This window comes from Caretta caretta, chromosome 6 (genome assembly GCF_965140235.1).
Source record: "Caretta caretta isolate rCarCar2 chromosome 6, rCarCar1.hap1, whole genome shotgun sequence".
In the NCBI taxonomy this organism is placed as follows: domain Eukaryota; kingdom Metazoa; phylum Chordata; order Testudines; family Cheloniidae; genus Caretta; species Caretta caretta.
In genome coordinates this window covers 68,868,926-68,889,212 of record NC_134211.1, presented here as the reverse complement: position 1 = coordinate 68,889,212, position 20,287 = coordinate 68,868,926, and the positions used below count along the sequence as shown (strand labels likewise).

The 20,287-nt window shown below is 41.6% G+C and overlaps 1 protein-coding gene across 1 annotated transcript in view; it reads right to left on the bottom strand.

The window, feature by feature from the left end:
• Positions 1-20,287, bottom strand: part of SPTBN5 (spectrin beta, non-erythrocytic 5) — a 145,598-nt gene that overhangs the window by 6,401 nt on the left and 118,910 nt on the right. Inside the window, exons 53-66 of the mRNA XM_048855659.2 lie at positions 19,026-19,222; positions 18,155-18,359; positions 17,186-17,380; positions 16,267-16,422; positions 14,455-14,672; positions 12,343-12,532; positions 10,831-11,007; positions 9,589-9,693; positions 8,474-9,082; positions 5,236-5,307; positions 3,650-3,736; positions 3,103-3,194; positions 2,779-2,864; positions 1,038-1,173 (exon numbers count right to left, since the gene is read on the bottom strand). Coding sequence (XP_048711616.2) covers positions 1,038-1,173; positions 2,779-2,864; positions 3,103-3,194; positions 3,650-3,736; positions 5,236-5,307; positions 8,474-9,082; positions 9,589-9,693; positions 10,831-11,007; positions 12,343-12,532; positions 14,455-14,672; positions 16,267-16,422; positions 17,186-17,380; positions 18,155-18,359; positions 19,026-19,222 — 2,525 coding nt within the window. The remainder of the gene's footprint in view (positions 1-1,037; positions 1,174-2,778; positions 2,865-3,102; positions 3,195-3,649; positions 3,737-5,235; positions 5,308-8,473; positions 9,083-9,588; positions 9,694-10,830; positions 11,008-12,342; positions 12,533-14,454; positions 14,673-16,266; positions 16,423-17,185; positions 17,381-18,154; positions 18,360-19,025; positions 19,223-20,287) is intronic.

The following is a 20,287-nucleotide window of genomic DNA, read 5'->3' as shown; positions in this document are numbered from 1 at the left end:
AATAGTCAGTTTCCCATTTATCTGAATGGGAACAACATGAGTAAATCTGTGTTTGTACTGCAATCGCATCTGGTACTCATTGACAACATCTATACAGAGAAGAAGGATGGTCTTTTGCTTCAGGCGATCTGCATTCATTTCCTAGCTCTACAGTAGACTTCCTGTGTGACCTGTGGTAAGTCACAATCTCTCTGTGCCTCAGTGCTTCACAAGTCAAAATGAAGAGAATAATTCTTCCCTACCCCACGGGGGATTTGCAAGACTAAATTCCTAAATATTTGTTGAGTTACTATCATGATGGTAAGGGCACTCTCTGCAATTCTCTGGTAAACTTAGTGAAATCTCTAGCAATTATCATGTTGCAGTTCTAATCACATTAACAGGCATGAGGTAGTGAGTTCTCCTGCAAAACACAAGGAATCGGCTGGGACAATCAAACTGGTCTTTTTGGTTTCCATGATACTGTGTGTGCTATAACATTTCAGGAGCCTATGGGTTTTCACAGGTCCATGGTTCACACAGCTCATGAAGTTTAGGCGCATGGATCCTTCCAGTACAATAGAGTAGACAATAGGGGCTGTTTTCATGTCACAACTTGTAGGATTTCTGTACACTCCATGTGCAGCAGAAATGGATTTACACCATGGGCCAGATTTTCTACCACAAAGACACAAACAGTATGTTCAAATGCTGCATTTGGATTCTCAGATTCACACTTGAATATGTAAAGAGGCCATTGTGTGCCTAGTTTAAGTTCATCACCTAAGGGGAGGATTTGGATGACCTTGTTAAGGACCCCTATTGGAAAATTGCCTTTAGCATGTTGTAACTTTCAAAATGGACTGAATCAGAGAAGTTACTGCATAATATAGTCCTGGGGGCTGTGTGCTATATAGTCCTGGGGGCTGTGAAATACTGAAAACTGAACTGGTCTTTTAAATACCAAGCCTGTCTATCTGGCATCATCCTGTATTTGAGCACTGCCTAGCTACTGGCAAAAATGAAATCAGACCAGCTCAGCAGTATACAGTCCCCACCTGGGTAGTAAGCCTCTGCTGTTTTGTCTTTCAGCAGGCCCTCCATCTGGGAAGCTCCAAGGTCTGGTCTGAGGCCTCTCTGTATTTGGAGTGATTGGTTGGGCCATCACTTTAGAACCTTGACTGTTACCATGGCCTGCAGGGTCAAAGAAAATACAGGAAACATGTTTGAATCAGAAGGAGAGGCAGAGTCAGTCATTCCTATATCCACTGTATATTTCTTTGAGCTGCAGGTATCACTGCATTTCTGCCCTTTTTCATTATGCCACAGAAGCCGTCACCGTTTACTGAGGTTTTCAGAATAGGGATTGGACCCACAAAGGAGCAAGCAAGAGCCAAGGCCTGTCTACATGAAAACTGGAAAAAATGTAAGTAGCCATTGTGCATTTCTCCCCAGCCAGTATCTTGACTCAAGCCGCACTACAACCAAGAGGTGGCTTTCAATGTCACTCTGGGGACTGTACTGTGAGATCCCCAAGAGTATGTCTACACTGCAGTTAAAAACCCATGGCTGGCACATGCCAGCTGACTCAGGCTCGCAGAGCTTGGGCTAAGGGGCTATTTAACTTCAATGAAGATAGTCAGTCTCAGGCTGCAGCCCAGGCCTTGGACCCTGAGATGTGGGAGGGTCCCAGAGCTCAGGAATGTCTACTCCACAATTAAACAGCCCCTTAGCCCGAGCCCCATGAGCCCAAGTCAGTTGGCACAGGACAGCCATGGGTTTCCAATTGCAGTGTAGACGTACCCTTCACATCAGCTATCAAGTGCCTCAGTGTGTACTGTTCTCTATGGGTGACACAGACGAGCAGGGATCCTAGAAATCCATTTGCCATGGAAAAATGCGGAAAAACATGGAATTTGCACTTTTACATTTTGTGAAAAAATAAAAACATATATTAACTATTAACTAAATTTTACTGAAAGTACAAGTGTCACTTATTCAATGCATGCAATCTCAACTCTTGTGGTTGATTTTTGAATGCACTTTAAATATGTATAGCTAAACATACTCCAATAAACTGCTTCCGGCATACAGAGGTTACTCAATGGCATAGAGGGGTTCATGTTTTAATGCATTTCAGATTTCATGTCAGCCTCCAGTCATGAGTAATTAAAGTTATGAAAAGATGCCAAAAATTGTAAAAATCCCCACTGAAGACCATGTCCCTGGGTTTGGCAAGGACAAATTTCATGTTGATGGTAATATGCTGTTCTGTACTGTATGCAGCAAGGCTGTAGATTTCGTTCATAAGCAGACAATTGTAGAACGCATGGAAAGCATTACACTTAAACTGAATGACAAGAAATGAAAACAAGAGGCTGAAACAGCAGGGCCATCGACAACAGTAAAGAAACAATGCACTGTGATGGGATCATTCTGTTAATTTTATTTTATTATAATGACTGATGGCCCTGGTAGGCTTCGAACTTGCTTAAAAATTGAAAATATATCAATAAAACCTTGTGTTCAACTGATACTAATATATGTTGTGGCTAGGGAAGTTCAGCATTTCATTTTAATTGTGGAAAACCACCAATTCTTATGTTTTTTTTAAATCACAGAATTTGTTTTTAAAATTCCAGAAAACTAGGCTCCCCACAAATGAGACACTCAAACACATTTAAAGGAAGAGCGCCACACAAGGGACAGCTTGTGATTTCAACATCCTTTAGTTCCTCCCCCCTCCTGTCATCATCACTATACTAAACAATTACCCCTTACAAATAAATGATGATCTACTTATATCACTCCTAAGCGCTTGTATCCATTCATCCATCAGCTTCTGAGAAGGTGCTGCAAAGTAGTATTCTGCCCCATCACTCAATCTGTAAACAGCAGGGATAGGAGGAAGGGCATTCAAATTAGTCTAAACATTTACATTATTGTCCTGTTGAGAAAGGCAGGAACTGCAGTATCTGCAAATTCCTACACATACAGCACTCTTCAGCTTTGCCATACCACAGTGTTTTCTGGGATAGGCTTGGATGAGTATGGCTGCGTGTAGTTGCAACATTGCAGAGCAGCCAGATATGTTTTGCTAGCAGGTCTAGGCATATGATTTACCGTAAACTAAAGGTGTTCTCTTTCCTGGCATAGTCAGTCAGCCTCTCACACTTGGCACCAGCAACACTGATTGATGGGCTTGTGGTTACGTTCTGAAGGAGGAAGAGATTACAATGAATGTCCTAATTGCCCTGCCTTTTAGGATTCAGTCTCATCCACGCACTGTGAACACACACTGATACCATCATTCATACTATTCCTAACACTGTCACTAGGTCCCCTGGTAGGAAGAACTGTACAAGATCCATCCTTCATACAGTTTGAAGAACTGGTACTTCACTGTGTCTTGAAGGCACTACTCAAATGAGAGAATGTTCAGTAAATCTCAAAACCCCTTTTCTCAACCTTATAGCTGGAAGCTGCACTGATCAGACTAAGTTTCCACCAACTGATACATAAAAGAATTTAACCCCCATCTAATCAAAAGCAAATATGTCTCATTTCCTATGTTTTCTTTTTAAAGAAGTTGAGAGATTAGAATGGAAAAACACGGAACAAATCTTAAACCATCTTTGGAGATTACGTGAAGATTCAAGAAACAAATTACCTTGGACGCTTCTCTTTCATCATTGTAGAAGTCAAGTTTTTGTTTGTTGAGTTTTACATAATAGGAGTTCCAAGACCTTGAGCGTGGCTACATGAAGAAAGAGGATAATAAAATGTAATCATAATGGTACCTGTAGTTACATCAGTAACATACATTTCGATATGCAGCTTCTAGCCATGCAACCTGGGGCTGGGACCTCCTCAGCACTCAGGAGCCAGGAATGGTCAGCCCTGGGCTATTTCCAAGGAAACCCAATCCACTGTAGGAAGTGGTTTGAGTGATTCCATTAGTGGCGCCACATAAGTCAGTGCTGAACTAATGACACAGCCTGCTGGAAGCAAGCACTAAACAGCTGGTTCCTTCCATCTTTTAGTGAAGATATACACCCAGCGTTCTATTTCTGCTTCTTGAAGACACCATTTCACTTTATCCAATTGGAGAGTTGGCTCTAGTGCGCTATCCATGTTCCAATTTTGGTCATTATAATCTGCCTAAAGTTTCAATGTATTTAATGGATATCGAATTCTTCCCCACTTACTGTGCACTGTTTTAAAAGCAGCTGCTACTTTCCACCCCAGAAGGTGGTTGTATGTCAGCAACAGGTGACACATTTGTGAAGTGCTATGGGATCCTGCTGGATGGAAGGTGCTCTCTAAATGTAAGATGCTATTATTTTATTGTGCCAAGAGTTGTCTGGTGAATGAGAGAGGAAGGGGGAATTGTTAAGGAAGATGTGAGGAGAATTTATGTTATGAATTTATTCTATTTCTTCTTTTTGCGTGGGTGGGTGAGATGAGAATTCACTAACACAGTTAATTTAACTTGGGGTTTCACCTGTGTATCCGTAACAGGGTGACAGTAGATTCTATTTTGCATAGGAAATAAAGACCAGTGCGGATTTGCTTAGGTCAGCTTAAAAGTTTCAGATAAATAATTATTCCCAGGGAATAACAGTCTAAGAGTCCTGCCTATGTCCAAGGCACACAGACTTTGTTAGCAAAAATCTATGCACTGGTAGATAGTGACTGAGAAAACCAGCACAGAAATTTCCCACCTGTGGTAAATGTATCACTGTTACTTCACTGATGCCAGCCCTGACCTGGAAATGGGATTCTATTTTAGGGTAAGAGGGGAATTCAATCTTTAATTTCATTCAGCCCTGGACATGCTGAAACTAACCCACCAATTTACTACCATCAACTGGAAGAAATTAATATCCAAGCTCATTTAATTAGAGGCTCTCTCTGCCATCAGGGCTTCACTCTTTTTGAAGGGGATTTTAGTCTACATGTTCATTTAGACCCCGGTTCCAGTAAGTGCCCCATCAATGGGAACTAAGCCAGAGCTGGAAGATCTCGCAGATAAGTGAATTCAGACATCTTGTTCATTCCAGGCCTCATCCAACACCTACTGAAGTCAAGGGAATCCTTTCACTGGCTTCTGTGGGAACTGTATCAGGACCTCAGTTCTGAGAGCTTCACCAGTGAAGGTTTCCCAGCCCCCACCCATGGAGTCAGGTTCTGTAGCTATTTGGTCATAATGCAAGGAATGGTGGCTGAACATGAAGTGAGTGCATTTGATTCTACCTGCTTCCGTCCTGGAAGGAGCTGGTCCCTCTTTTCTAATAACCCCTCCATGTTCTGGTGACCTACAGAAACCTGAAACACACAAGGACATTACAGTTTCACTTTAGAGAAGTCTTTTCAAAACTTCAGATATATCCCAAACGGGCCATTGTTTTCCCTTTAGCCTTTGCCTTTTCTATGCTCCTGGAAGCCTTCTGTAGATCACATTCACAAATCTAATTTAGTGCCTGAATGAAGATATTTCAGACCTACACTGGACAATCTACTCATATGATTAGTTTCACCACAGTGTACTAAAGGTCTCTTTCTCACTCTACACATAAGCTTACTTGGAGTGATATTGCATTTTGTGGTGTAATATAATGTGACTATATGAAGCAATCTTAACACGTATGTTTTTATACAATGCTTAGAAGTGAATCTGAATCCTTCACAAAATATTTTACTTTGGTTGCTGTCATCTAGATCCTGCCTGAAGGTCTGTCCAGGGATCTGACTCTGGCACTGTATGGTAGAATAGACTGCTAGAGAAAAAGAACTGTTTTATGGGTTTGGATGCTAATTTGCACTACTATAATTAAAAATTATTATTTAAAAATGAAATGACAATAGTATTGTATCATACATATATTTCTATAACAAAATATTATGCAGTTCTGGCATGTCTGGGGAGCTATGTCATTAATACTACCATTTCACCCATTCACCAATAAAATACCATTAAGAGTTTCTTAATAATCTTCATATGGTCCCTCTTAATGTATACCTATATCCGCTAGTACTGGTCTGACCAGTTATTGTAGATCATCAGTGTAATTTTATAATAAACTTTAGTTAATGTACTTCTCTAAATAATCTGTGTTGTCAATATATCCTCTCATACATGAGTCCCTCCATTCTATTTATCATCCCTGCTACCTTATTTTGTATGCTCTGCCTTCTATTGTTAAATTTCTGCATTCCAGTAAGGTAACAAAACCAGGACACTGTATTCCAAATGTAATCTCAGTGTTTCCATGAATATTATGCTGCTGCTTACTGATTTACATGCTATAACTCTCTTAAAACAAATCAAGCCAACTTCTATTAGCTTTCTTTACTGCTGTTGCAAAAAATAATTTTTTTTTATTGTTATATGGCAATTTGTGTTATAACATCATCATTTAGCATTCAGAAAAGGGTGCTCAATTGCACAGAGATTGATAATAGAGAAAAAACAACCAGTATATTATATGTGGTACAGGTAGAAACACCTACAGTTCAGGGTCCCCAACATTTTTCAAAATATTAACCTGTTTTAATGTGCTCATAACTTTGCCAAACTTTAATCAATTCAGGCTGAAATTTTTGATTCTGCGTGGCTGCCTGAGGCTGAAGCTTTTGGAAAAATGTCAGTAAAACTGGTTCAGCTATTCTCAAAATGAGGTATATGAAAAATATATCGTTTTGTTCATTTCAAAAAAAGACTGAGTTAGAGAAGAAGTTGAAGGAGGTGGCACAGGTGGAAAGATTGGGACAAGGAGCCAAAGATTAGGACGAGGAGGGGGCAGGTAGAGAAACTAGGACTGTATCATAAAGACTGTATCATAATTAGGCTTGAAAGGACTAGAGTTTTATCAATAAATGTCGATTTCACCATCCACACACAGACAAACAAAAAATTTCCATTGATAGTAATCAAAATTTACAGATAGGTGAAGTAAGAAAAATGATGCTTAAAAGAATTTACTAGAGTTTGTTTTAAGATATTTGTGTTTATGTATATGTTTAAGATATTCACTTTGTATATTTTGACATGTGATGTGGACAATTTGTATTTTAATGGTTATAAAGCTTTAACTTTTTGAATCTCAATGTCTACTGTCATTAAATAATTATTCTCTCGCCCCCCCCATTGTCTAATCCCCTATAATTTCTTTCCACTGAAAATTTATATAAATAAAAATCTAAAACAAATGCTTAAAAATAAGCATCAATATTATCCATCTAAATTATTTAAAAAAAACCCTCAGATTCTGCCAAGCCTAATAATAATGCATATGCACAAAGGAGCCAGATTAAGGTTGCACAGACAACCTTTATTTGATCTAGAGTTAAGTGAAAACTTTCCAATGAATCAGGTTTCCACTGGAAAATGCTGATTAGACAAAATGGAAACGTTGCAGGAGTACATTAATTTTGTCAAAATTTTCTGTGGAAAGTTATTGAAATGATTCATTTTAACTTTATCATTTTGGGATGAAATGAGATTGAGAAATCTCAGAATTTCCCACAGGACGGAAATTCTATTTTTCAGTCAGCTTTAATTCTGGCATTTCTTAACGTCTGAATGCTTAGTTTGAGACCTTAGTAAAGTTCTTTAATGTATTTTTTAATGTATTAGGACATAGAACCTTTACTGTTCAAACTTGTTCTAAATGGCTGCATAATTAAAGCAATATTCTTTTTGTGTATCAGTCTCCTTCAATCTTACACAAAAAACCCACCTGTGTGTAGTCAAATCAGGTAGCTACATGTAAAATATAATTTACCAAAGGCATAAGTTTATCTAGTTTGGCACTCACTATTTGCACAAGCAAATGAGAGGTTCAGTGGATGCAGCTGGGCAAATGTTTGGTTCTATAGATTAATATTTGCATTTTTCAATTAAGTCGGTCTATTTTGAATGCTATTTGTTATTCATTAAAGTGAAGAGTGATAAATGGCAAGATATATTTTCTAGGACATAAATTCAACTAAAATATTACTGGACAAGATTTAACCTGACAGTCTCATCATGGAGATTAGATGTCATGCCAAGTATGTGTAAAGAAAGTATCAGTCAGAATAGATGCTTCTTGGCTTCAGGGGAAAGACGTTTTTGTGAGCAACCTACTCCTCTTAGCGAAAGAGACAGAATATCACTCATTGCCATATTAGGTAGCAATAATGTCTATTGAAGTGAGGCATTTAAAAGGTTCCATAGACTGCAGACATACAACTGCTTTACATCACTATCTTTCTGGATAATTTAGAAAGTATATAGCAAAGGCACATTAAGTGTTTCTTGCTGCTTGGATCACTCGGGATATATATGTGTATGGTCATTCTTTGTAGTTTTCTCACACTCCTTAAGCTGTAGGCCTACATCATACTATACAGTGGGGAATATGTGCCACACGAATACCATCTAGATATAGATCTGGGTATTGCTTCAATGGGGTGGCTGTAGAGGTTCTGTGAATGCAGATGAACTTACCAAAAGGTCATTTTCTGACTTCTCAAGAGAGGAACTGGACTGTGGTAAATGTGGAGAAAGATCTAATGAACTTTGGCTAGACCTAGGTGGAGTCTTCACAACTTTTATTTCCAGGTTAGAGACGGGGTAATTGCTAAGGTTTTTCTCATGGGGTGATAAGAGGTCCTTGGAATATGGTTCTAACAAACTGGTGGCAGTTTGTCTGTTTACTGGACTGGGAGGAGAGATGTGGCTTCCCAAGGATGTTACTTGCAGGCCCATCAGTTTTGGCGTAGGTTGAGTGTGAATCTCACTGAGCCTCGTCACAGCTTTCGTTTCTCCATTGGTGCTGGGCAACATCTCTGGATTTTCCCCAGACCCGAATTGCTGGAATGCCTCTGTGGACTTTTGGACTGGAGAGACAATAGTTTCAAGGGGATCCCTCAAGGCGAGGCTGGGTGAGGAGGATAGAGATGGCAATGGTCTAGTTCTCTTTATCTCTATCAGTCTTGAGGATGGCATCCTTCTGTCTGAGGGCTTCCTTCTCAGAGACGGGACCCTAATGATTTTCCCTCTCTCCTTTTGCCCATTCTCCTCAGCATAAATCTGCTTCAGTATCTTCATTTCCCTCTGCAAGACACAAGGGTTACATGTATGATCTATAAGTGCATATGTAAATTGAAGTTAGGATTACCTTCAGGTGCATTTCTATTGGCCTTTATAAAAATGTATCTGACAGCATAGGGCCCACCTTCTACTATAGATTCCCAGCCCTGGGAACTCTAAGCAGCTGGACATCTGTAGTCCAAACTGTATTGTCCTCTTCTTCCCAAGGCCTCTTCCTATGCTCACAGCCTTCCTTTTTGCCCTCCTGCTCTCGGCAGAGCACTAGGTCCCAGGTCTGCTCTCCCTGGAGTCTTTCTCAGTCAATCTAGTCTTCTCTGAATTACAGTCTGCTCTTATTTTCCCAGCCGGTCTCCTCTTAGTCACCTGGTCCTTTACCATTAATCTCCATGTCAGGAGGTGAGCTGAGTTTAGCACAGGAGCAGCTGAGCCTCAACCTCCTAAAAAGTCCATCTCACCCCATGACAAACCCCTGCCTCATTTACTAATCCATCAGTCGTCTTCCCCCTCACCTTTGTCTTCCTATTCAGTTGTACAAACTTCTCCTCTTGGGCTGCAAGCATCTTCTCAAAGTCCCGGTGTTTCTTCAGTAGTTCCTCTACATCAGACACTGAATCCTGAGTGGAAAAAAAATCAACAATAGATACAGGAATACAGTGAGACAAAAATAACTGTTCCTGAAAAGACTATGACTGAGATTTTCAAAGCAAACGAGTACATTTAGCTACATAACTCCCTTTAAAATTAATGATAGTTTGTGTCTAAATCCCCTAGCTGGCTTTCAAAATCTCGACCTACTCTTCTAAAATGAGTGGTCCCTGGGCTGAATGTGGTACATGAAAATAAAAAGGCTAACTTGACAAGACTTCTTTCTCCCCAGCTGCTGGCTTTGTCAGCCATCAGCACCCTTACTGGAACCCACCAGTACAGCCCTCACTGGAATGCAGTATCTTTCACAGTGAAATGATCCTCTGTAACAGTCACTAATTGTTTAAAAATGTTGCAATTCATGTGAAGCTTCTCTTCCTCCTTCTGCTCTGTGCTGTGGAATAAAGACCCTGCAATACCACCACCAGCATGGCCTGCATAAGGTACCATGATTTCCATGTGGTATCCTGGCTGCTACAGTATAATCAATGGCACCCAGGATAAACTCCTGGATTACAGTTTATGGCAGACACATGGTTTACTCCTGTCTTGCCCCCTGCCCACGACCACAGCAGGGATCTCACAACTGAGCTTCTGTTGCCCCTCCATTGGGCCTCCATGCCCAAGTGCATGGCAGTGTCATTCCACCCTCTCAGCCACAGAGAAAAAAGCTGTTGAAGCTGGTGCAAGAACAGAGATTTCTAGGGCAAGCTGGAAAAGCCATGTACACAAACCCTCCCACCTCCCAAGAGAGGAAAAATCACCCCTTCTCTTCAAATCAGGCTCACTCCCTCATATGAAGGAGTAAGAACCTTCTTCTGGATCCCTGACTAGGCTAAGGAAGGGGTAGGAATTCTCCCCCATCTTTTGCCAAACAGGTCACTACTCCATTAGTTACTTTTCCTGCCCCAGGCTAAACCCTTTAAAAGGACATAGCACCTACCTTTTGAAAATCCCCAAACTGAATTACTCAGCCATCAATGTTTGGACTGTGATTAACGTAAAACAGAATCTCTCAGGGGTGGGGTTGCCTGAGATGGTGCACAATTCAAGTAGTCTGCCTATACAGAGAGGCATTTTAATAGTGTTATACTGTTTTTACTCACCCCATAGCTAGGATCTGAGAGAAATCTCTCCTTGGCAGCCAACCATGCCTCTGCTTGCTCCATCTCTCGCCGTAGTAATTGGATTTCCCAGTTTTCCTCATACAGCTCCTTCCTCACATCCCAGCTCTCCTTCACCTTCTTCATCAGCTCTGACAGCTCTGACAGTTTTTCCTCAATCTAGGAAAACAACATTTACAATATATAGAGATAAAAGATCCACTTAGACTTTCATTTGACAGCCATCTACCTTGTAATCTGACCATGTGACCCATACATGACCTCCAGAGAACTTTGTGGTCCCAACCTAGGATGAACAGATAGCAAGTGTAAAAAAACCGGGACAGGGGGTGGGGAGTAATAGGTGCCTATGTAAGAAAAAGCCCCCAAAATCGGGACTGTTCCTATAAAATTGGGACATCTGGTCACCCCATCCCAACCTAATTTAGAAAGGAAGTTTGAGCCTGCTTTTTGCCTGACTGAATTAATTTAGCCTCATACTATATTCTGTATCTGTATGCGTATTCCATGTATGGCAGGAACAGTACTTTGCTGTATATTCTTCCAGGCCACACTTAACTCAGATGTTGCAGAGCGTAACTTATAATACTGAACTAATGGGTACCCACACAACAAGACAAATTCATCTGGCCATGGCATGACAACACTGATTTATCTTTTATACCAGTGGAAAACTGTCTAGTCCTCTCTGCAGCAAAGTTTGCAACAGAAATGAGATCTTTCACAAATTCCAGAGACTCTTAACTTCATGATCTCCAGGTCCAATTACAATCTCCAGCCAAGCTTGGGGTCATTGTAATGATCATATTCTGAAATTACATAGATAACAGGATCTTAGAGTTTTTCAAAGTTACGTCTCGCCCTTTTCTCCTTTGTAAAGCTTCTGAAGAATCCCATGTTCTCTGACATGTGCAAAGACATCACCTCACTCTGTATTTGTTCTGTATTGTATTGCATTCTATTTATCCTATTTCTTGTTAATTTAGACAATAAGATTTAAGGGATGGTATTCGTGTGGCACATATTCCCCACTGTATAGTGTGATGTAGGCCTACAGCACAGCATAAACAATCACCAGCAATATTTCAATCTTGGAATTGTTGTAATTTTACAGGTTAGCTTCAGAGTCAATTTTGAAGGAGATAGGAACAACTCTAAATGGTGTTCCACTTATTCAGGTCTCTATGCAAAATTTGTCTTCATATTTAATATTAAAGAATCTGTTTTTCCTAACTACCTTCTCTGTTTTGAAGGACAGATATATGTGAAAACCCCTGAGAGGCACGAACTCTCTGGAGGGGGGGCGGGGGGGGGGGCTCTGAAGTCTAAGTTCACTCCTGAACACTTACTGAATATTCTTTATATATGGTAGTATTTCTGGCAGGGATGCTTCACTTAGACTTCTATAATATTGTAATTAAGGTGTTTGCCCACTAAGTTTGTTTCCTTACCTGACTCTGATTTTTTAAAATGTTTAACTCATCATCAGCATACCTCCATGGACATGAAGTGTCCGTTCTTCACCAGGTTGTTCCCTGCCTGCTGCATATCTTCATATTTTAGCCACTGCTTCTCTATTTCACGCTTATACTCTTCATTGTGCTTGATTAACAGCTCAGCGCCAAGAACATCGCTTGCTAGTTCCTCAGATATCACCAGTGCATGCATCTCATTAGCCCAAACCCTACGGAAAGGAATCAAAAGAAGTCAGTGAACACCGAAAGCTGCTGAGGGTAAAAATGGAATGACTCACAAACACTCAGACACACCTACAAACTTATACATCCACACTGAGATACGCACAGATTTACAAGCCCTTTTTTACATACAAGGGACACACATATGCACACACACTGGTAGATATCCACGTCCAAATGCACATTTACACACTCAAGGGACACACTCCAGTGCATAAACATACATTCAGACATACCCTGGACCCATCAATAATTATATTATACTTACGGGACAAACATGATACACTCAGATAGTTAGAGAAGGGAATCATGAGATTACATGCCCTGAAGAATATCTCCTGTATATATTCACAATGCTTTTATGCAATGGGCATTTATATGCATACTTAAAGTTTCATATTCTGTCATGCACAAGAATACTTAACACATACACAGGGCATGCATGCATGAAATCATATTCACTCACAAATTTAGGAAGAGCATGCACCTACAAGGCCACAGCCTCCACAGGTATAAAACACGGTAGCTCCATTGACTTCAGTGGAGCTGATTAACAGCAGCTGAGAGCTACTTCACAGCAGGGTATCCCCACCTACACACACTTACGCACAATATTCTGAAACCAAGAACACATTTGTGTTCTTGGGAAAATACTCATAACCCTTAATAGAGCTGGTCAAACATTTTCTGACGAAACATTTTTCATGGAAAATGCCGTTTCACTGAAATAGACACATTCTACAGGAACTTGGAGATGTGGAAAAAAATTGGTTTAGAAAAAAACATCACAATGGAGTGCTTTGATTTTGGAATTTAATTTACAATACAAAAAATTAAAAACAGTTGAAATTAAAATGGAACGTTTTGATTTAATCAGAAAGAAATGTTGCCATTGACCCAAAACAGAATTGTTTTCCGTTTGTGGGAAATTTCAAAATTCAGTGTTTTGCTCAAATTTGGAACAAAACCCAGTTTCAAAATCATGGAATTCTCAGCAAAAGAGAAATTCCGGTACCCACACTGCTCTTTTATTTACGCAGAAGGGAAACAACAGCAGGCACATGCAAGCAATATTATTTATATTATCTCTCTCCCTGCTCCCACTCAAAATACTTCAATTTTTGTACATGCTTGAAATAGCTGTGCTAAGATTGCCTGTGAAATGCTTGTGCTGACTCTTAGACATGTGAGCAATGGGGTCTGTACAGCTGCACAGGGCATTGGAGTTTCAGATTCATAGATACTAAGGTCAGAAGGGACCATTATGATCATCTAGTCCGACCTCCTGCACAACGCAGGCCACAGAAGCTCACCCACCCACTCCTGCAAAAAACCCCTCACCTATGTCTGAGCTTTTGAAGTCCTCAAATCGTGGTTTAAAGACTTCAAGGAGCAGAGAATCCTCCAGCAAGTGACCCGGGCCCCATGCTACAGAGGAAGGCGAAAAACCTCCAGGGCCTGAGGAAAGCACTCTGCCCTCATGTAGAATCAACAATATTTGGAAACCAAACCCCAAAGTACTGAACTACCCAAAGTGCTTGATTTTCCAAGACACTAGAGGTATTATCTAAGTTGTCCAAAATCTGGCGGGTCTGTAACACTGTGCTGAAATAGAGTGGTATGGTCCCATGTGCTAGACACATCCAATATGTGATAGGCTCCAGAAACAACCCTATTAGTTTGAACCAAAATATCTGTTCTTTTCTATAGTGGGATCAACTCTGGCCACTGCAGCTGAAAAGATGCTTTGCATTATCATTTAAGGGGAGCCATAAGCAAGTTGCAGACAGACAGGGGCAGGCATGGCCTATGGTACTATAAATACCTATGTCAAATGTCTAATTTAGAAGACTGCACTGGGGAAAACAAAAATAAGGCCCCATTGCCAGACAAAGGGCCCTACACATACATCAGCTCCCTGCAGTCGTTGAAGTAGCCCTGGACCTGTTCTGCCTGGTGCAGCCTCTCCTTCCTCTCCAGAGACTTCCTGTCAAGTTTCTCCCAGCATTCATCCACTTCTGTGAGTCTCTCCATTATGTTCTCCCTGGCCTGAGGGTAGAGCCGGCTGAGATGCCGAGCTTCCCCTTGGATCCGCTCCAGCTCTTTCATGATGGCTGCAAGGTCTCTCTGGAACACAGAAGTGATTGATCACAAGACCTAATTGAGAGCATTAGGTTCTGCTTCAGCACCGACAGTGCAGAGAAATAATCCTGAAAGCAGATCTCAGACTGTTCTTGACCTTTAGGCTCCTTCCACCCAGTTGATCCCACAGAGTGAGAAATTACCTCATTACTTTGCCTGCTGCCAGTTACCTTCTAGGATTCACCTACATTTACCATTGAACAAGCTTGTTCAGAGCCGTCATGAACGACACTGCAGTAAGGTAGAAGATACCTTGGGAGCCTCACTTGCTGGGCCAGCAAAAACTCTGTTTCTAATATAAATGATGTATTTGGGGGGAGGTCAGGGAGGAGTCAGCTGACTTGACTGGGGGAAGAGGTACTACCCTGTAATGCAGACCAGTGATACTGGGGCTGGCTTTGAAGGAAGAGGGAAGGAATAGGGTGAGGATTAGGAGAGAGAAAAAGTCAGGAAAGTAAGTGTGCAACAATTCCCAGCAGAACATCTGCTTTCCAAAATTTAATCTTTTATTTTTATTTTGAGATCAGACTGTTCTCAAAACCTAGAGGAAGTCTGGCATGTTCAGAACACACCCCGATATTCCTTCCCCATCTCCGCAGCACCCCAGCTGGAGTCTTAGGGATCATCTCAATTCTCCTGCTCTCTCAGTCCTTTTTTCTGCCTCTCCCTCATCTGGCCTAAACATCATAAATACCTACTGCCAGCCCACAGGGATTGTCTGCTCCCAATCCCAGAACCTGTGACACCATTTAAGTTGAAAAATAAGAAATTTAGGTACAGCAAAATCTAGGCTCACCATTCTCCCTTAGGCTGAGTGTTACCTTCACAGGACTAGCAGTTCCTGCTGGCCTAAGGAGCAAGAAGCCACATCCCAGAATTCAACATGGTTCTTTTGAATGGCAGCAAAATATCAGGCTCTGATGGCCTCTTTTCTAGCAATGGGCTGGCAGTACCAGGAGCCACTGATATTGCAGTGCTAGAGACTCCACATCCACTTCAAACTAAGGCTTTGAACTTATTTGGGCTTGGGTTGGAATTTAGTTTTGAAACCTATTAAGTGAAGTGAAAAATACAGTAAGTAATACTGTGGAGCTCCTTGCCAGAGGATGTTATGAAGGCCAAGACTATAACAGGGTTCAAAAAAGAAATAGATAAGTTCATGGAGGATAGGTCCATCAATGGCTATTAGCCAGAATGGGCAGGGATGGTGTCCCTAGCCTCCATTTGCCAGAAGCTGGGAATGGCCGACAGGGGATGGATCACTTGATGATAACCTGTTCATTCCCTCTGGGGCACCTGGCATTGCCCAGTGTCGGAAGACAGGATAAGGGGCTAGATGGACCTTTGGTCTGACCCAGTATGGCCGTTCTTATGTTCTTACTAATATTGTTTCATGATGTTAAAAGCAGGATGAAAGGCCTCTTGCATGAGGCACCATGGCCACTGCAGTAATGGATCAGACATGTTTTCCATAGCTCTGTAAACAGAGCAGCCTAAGATGCCATTGAGTCAGGTGCGGGTCTCCCGGGTTTTATTAATTTATGTTTTTCTCCCGGTGTTTCAAGGCTGTACCACTTACCTCCACTCCTTCATGCTGGCTGAGGAGGGTCTGCACACCGGGCAGGTCATATCCATAATCATCTATGTCCACCACTGCCTCTTTCTCCTGCATCCAGCCCTTGAGCTCATCCACATCATGGTCATACTGGTGAACTTGCTGGGCTGCTCTTAGATTCTGAACAAAGAAATGGTTCATTAATGGCATCATCCACTATGCACGGTCACACTCTGCTCTGATGCTAAGGAGCCTAAAGTGACACACTGATGCAAAGTATGGTAACACTGGAGCTGCTGAGCTGTTCAGAGGCACATGGTTAAAAATACTATAATAAATATTTACCTTTATTCCAAGATCAAAAACCTGTTTTTAAAAAACAGCTAAAGCTGCTAAGATATAATAATGTACTTAAGTGCCACATCATTTAACCCCATGTGCTTAACAACAAGGAAATGAATAGTTAAGGACATCATATATTTTACTTTGTGCACATAACAAACACAAACATTGGGTCAAATCCTGGGCCCTGTTCTGTGTGTTACCATATTTATCTGAAGCTGCAGGAAGCTTAGGGAGACAGAATATATTGCAACTGGCCAGGAGATTGGACCTGAAACTTATCTTCTTATGCAAAGTGTCAAAGGATTTGAAGGACCACAGGTGATTAGTTTTCAGTTTTAAGCCTCACCTGAAAGATGTTCTATATGGAATAACCGGTAAATACTAACCCATTTTTGTCAAGGATAATGCACAGGTCAACAAAGGCTATAAGGCAATATTTGAACTAAAAAAGAGAGCTGTCTGCAACACCCTTTCCGCTATTGCAACAAATGCATCCGTGAGCAGCAGTGGCACTGGCCTGATGAGGCAGAAAGGGAAGTAGGAACATTCAGGAGCTTTAGTGCTCAAAGAGCATTTTAGTTAGTTGTGCTCATCATACCTCTGTCCTTGTCTGGATGGCTTGGCCTAGTCTCTCCCAGGTGTCATTGACCTGCTGGGTCCTCCTCTGGATATCTCCTATCTGGCTGTGGCACCCTTTCTCCAGGTGGGATGCTAATTCATTTATCGAGAAAACCTTAGCATGTCCCAGAGGTTTCACCTCCTTTATAAAATCTTCAAACTTTTTCTCCAGCATCTGCAGAAAAAGAATGTGGAGGCAGATTCAAATATGAAGAACTTCCACAACCCTGTGCCGCCAACCATGAAGGAGGCAAAGGGAACTGATCACTTCTCTGCCATGTCCTATAAAACTTCCCTGCAGTGTAAATCACTTAGCAAACTCAGATTTCCTCCACTCATCCCCTGAACAAAGCACCTCTTGCTGTGAGAAATCAACATCTTATGTCACACAGAGGAGATCACCTACCTCCTTGATGGCCTGATATGTCAACCAAGAACGACAAACCAAGAGCAGCAATGAAAATGCAAACAATTCAGCCTCTCCCCACAAGCAATAGTTGCTGAAAGTATACCTTCAATGAAGCAAGTATAAATTACACCTCTCTGCACCAGCGTGCCTTCAAAGGAAATTAACCTTGAGGTAAGCAATTAGTGGTACGGACGCTCTGTCTCAGGCTTTTCTGCTGAGGGCGCTACAGATTTACAACCAGAACCCCAGTTTCCAGCCCCTTTCTAGCCAGTGCTGGGCTCCATTTTGGCCTTCTACAGCCCTCTGCCACAGAGAAAAAGAGGATGTGACAGCTTTCTGCTGCCCCAACTTTCTCCTCTGGTCAACGCTGCTGCAGAGAGCCCTGCAAATGGGTTAACCAGGCAAAAATTAGACCCAATGTGTGTAACAGAGAATCTGATTTTGCTTCATTTTTGTCTGTATATTGTGCTTCAATGCCACCAGCTATACATACAATAAAGCTAATACCTTCCCTGTTCTACCAGACAGGAAGCTTTTTACCTCAACATCTTCCAAGTCCTGCCCATAGTCATCTGATTCCGCCACAACCAGTCTGCTGGAAAGCCAGGCATCCACTAACTGGACCTCTCTCTCAAACTGGTACAATTGGTATTGTTCCTGTAGGTGTCTCCTCTGGGTCTCAGCTCTCTGTAGGAGAGACTTGTAGCTTGCTAGGACAGCCTGGAGCTTCAGAAGCATGGCTGGACTGCAAAGAATAACGATCACCAGCCACGTCATTGGGTAGAGTACTTAGCTAGTAAAAACTATTTCTGTTACTATGTTGGTACAGTGTCTCTTTTGCCCTCTAGTGCTGTCAAAGCTGAACCTGCAGTAGCTCAAATACAAGAAAAAGGAAGAATCTAGTGATAGGGTAAATTATGTTAGGAGTGTGAGAACCAATTGGCTCAGGAAATTAAAATATCTATTTCAGAGAATGCTCCTTCTCCCCCTCTTCCCCACTCCCCCCTGACAGAAAAACATATTGGAAAGAGAAAGGTAATGAATTATGAGGAATACTGATTTGCTTAATTCCCAGGCATGATGATCTCAGACCCTTTAAACAAATGAGGTCTGGATGAGAACTGCTGGGAGTAGGCAGAAGCCAGAGAAACTAGGCTAAGATCTATAACCTTTTGATGCTTGTTATGTGGTTCTGTTGCATTTTCTGAACAGCAGGAAATCATGAAAATGAAAGGTATGTTTTTGTTGGCGTGAGAAAGAAGGCGTTTAAAATGTCGCCCAACAACAGTGTTTCTGACAGAGTCACTGAATGGTTAATGGGGGTTGCTCTTCTTTTCAGTTTGCAGGTTTCTGTTCAGTTCTAGCAGGTTTCTGTTAGAAGCGGAACAGCAATCCAGTTCCGTTTTCCTACCTCTCTGGGTTGTCGCTGTTTATTAGGTTAGTGCCAGTCTCCTGAAGCTTCTCAATGCGGGGCTTGAACCCTTCCACATCCAGCTTGGTAGCCTCCAGTTTACGAAGCAACCCGTGGGTGGTTTCTTCGTTCTTCCCACAGTCAGATGACTCAAGGATGAACCCCCTCTCTGTCATCCAGGACTCCACTTCCAAAAGCTGTTGGAAATGCAGGGATAAACTTGAGACACAGATATTCACGCATGAGAAAGAAATCTGGAAAGCAGTAATGCCCAAGAGACCCTAAAGGTGATAGTGGACAGCAACCCAGATGTGACCTTGCAATGCAATATAGTAGCTTTCATTCTGAAAATTGTGAGACTAAACCCAGTCCTCAGAGTCATGTAGTTGGCCCCCATTGTGGTAACTGGGGAAGCAGTTTTTTATCTCCCTCCTATCTGTATAAGTACTTAACAAATATGAAAAGTCACAAGAATAGTTTGGGATTCTAATTTAATCCTGTTCCACTCCAAGAACTCTCACCAGTTAGCACTGTGGACATCTGATCTATGGTGGTGTTCAGCTACCACTCAGAGTCAAGAAAGCTGACAAAGGCCTGCTTCATTCAGTGTCTGAATTCTACCTGTCACTGCTTAGCATGGTTGGGCCTTCTGCATAGCATAACAACCAGTTGCAACTGGCTCTGTTCAGAGCCTCTTAAAGGCGCAGTTCCACAAATGACCCTTTAAAATGAGGACAGTACGAGAGCCTCATGATGTAATGGATATATGGACGGATATGCCTTGAATGATTAATAAGTAATGATTCCATCAGGGCCTTAAAATTAGAAACACTATCCACCTCTGTTTATCCCACAATAGGATCCACCTATGAAGACAATAAGAAAATAGTTCACATCATGTGAGACGCTCTGTCTAAAGACCCACATATCAGCTGAGGTCAGGCATTCCCCTCCCCAACTACAGATACTTAAACGGCTAAATGAGGGTATTGTTAATCACCTAGGCAAGAATCTCTCATTATTTGCATAGGTGTAAATTTCTTTCTCCCTCCCAACCTAGCTAAAATATTCCAAGTTACCAAACACTCCGCTTTCCACATGGAGTGGGTCAAGGCAAGAAATGGGTGGGGAAGCTGCCAGTTAAAGAAACTAGAAATGTGGCTGTAAGAGTGAAGGTTAAATTGGGTAAACTGTTACCACAAGAAATCCAAGCCATATGTTTTCACCCCAAATTATAAACTATACATTGTTTTCTGGTAAAT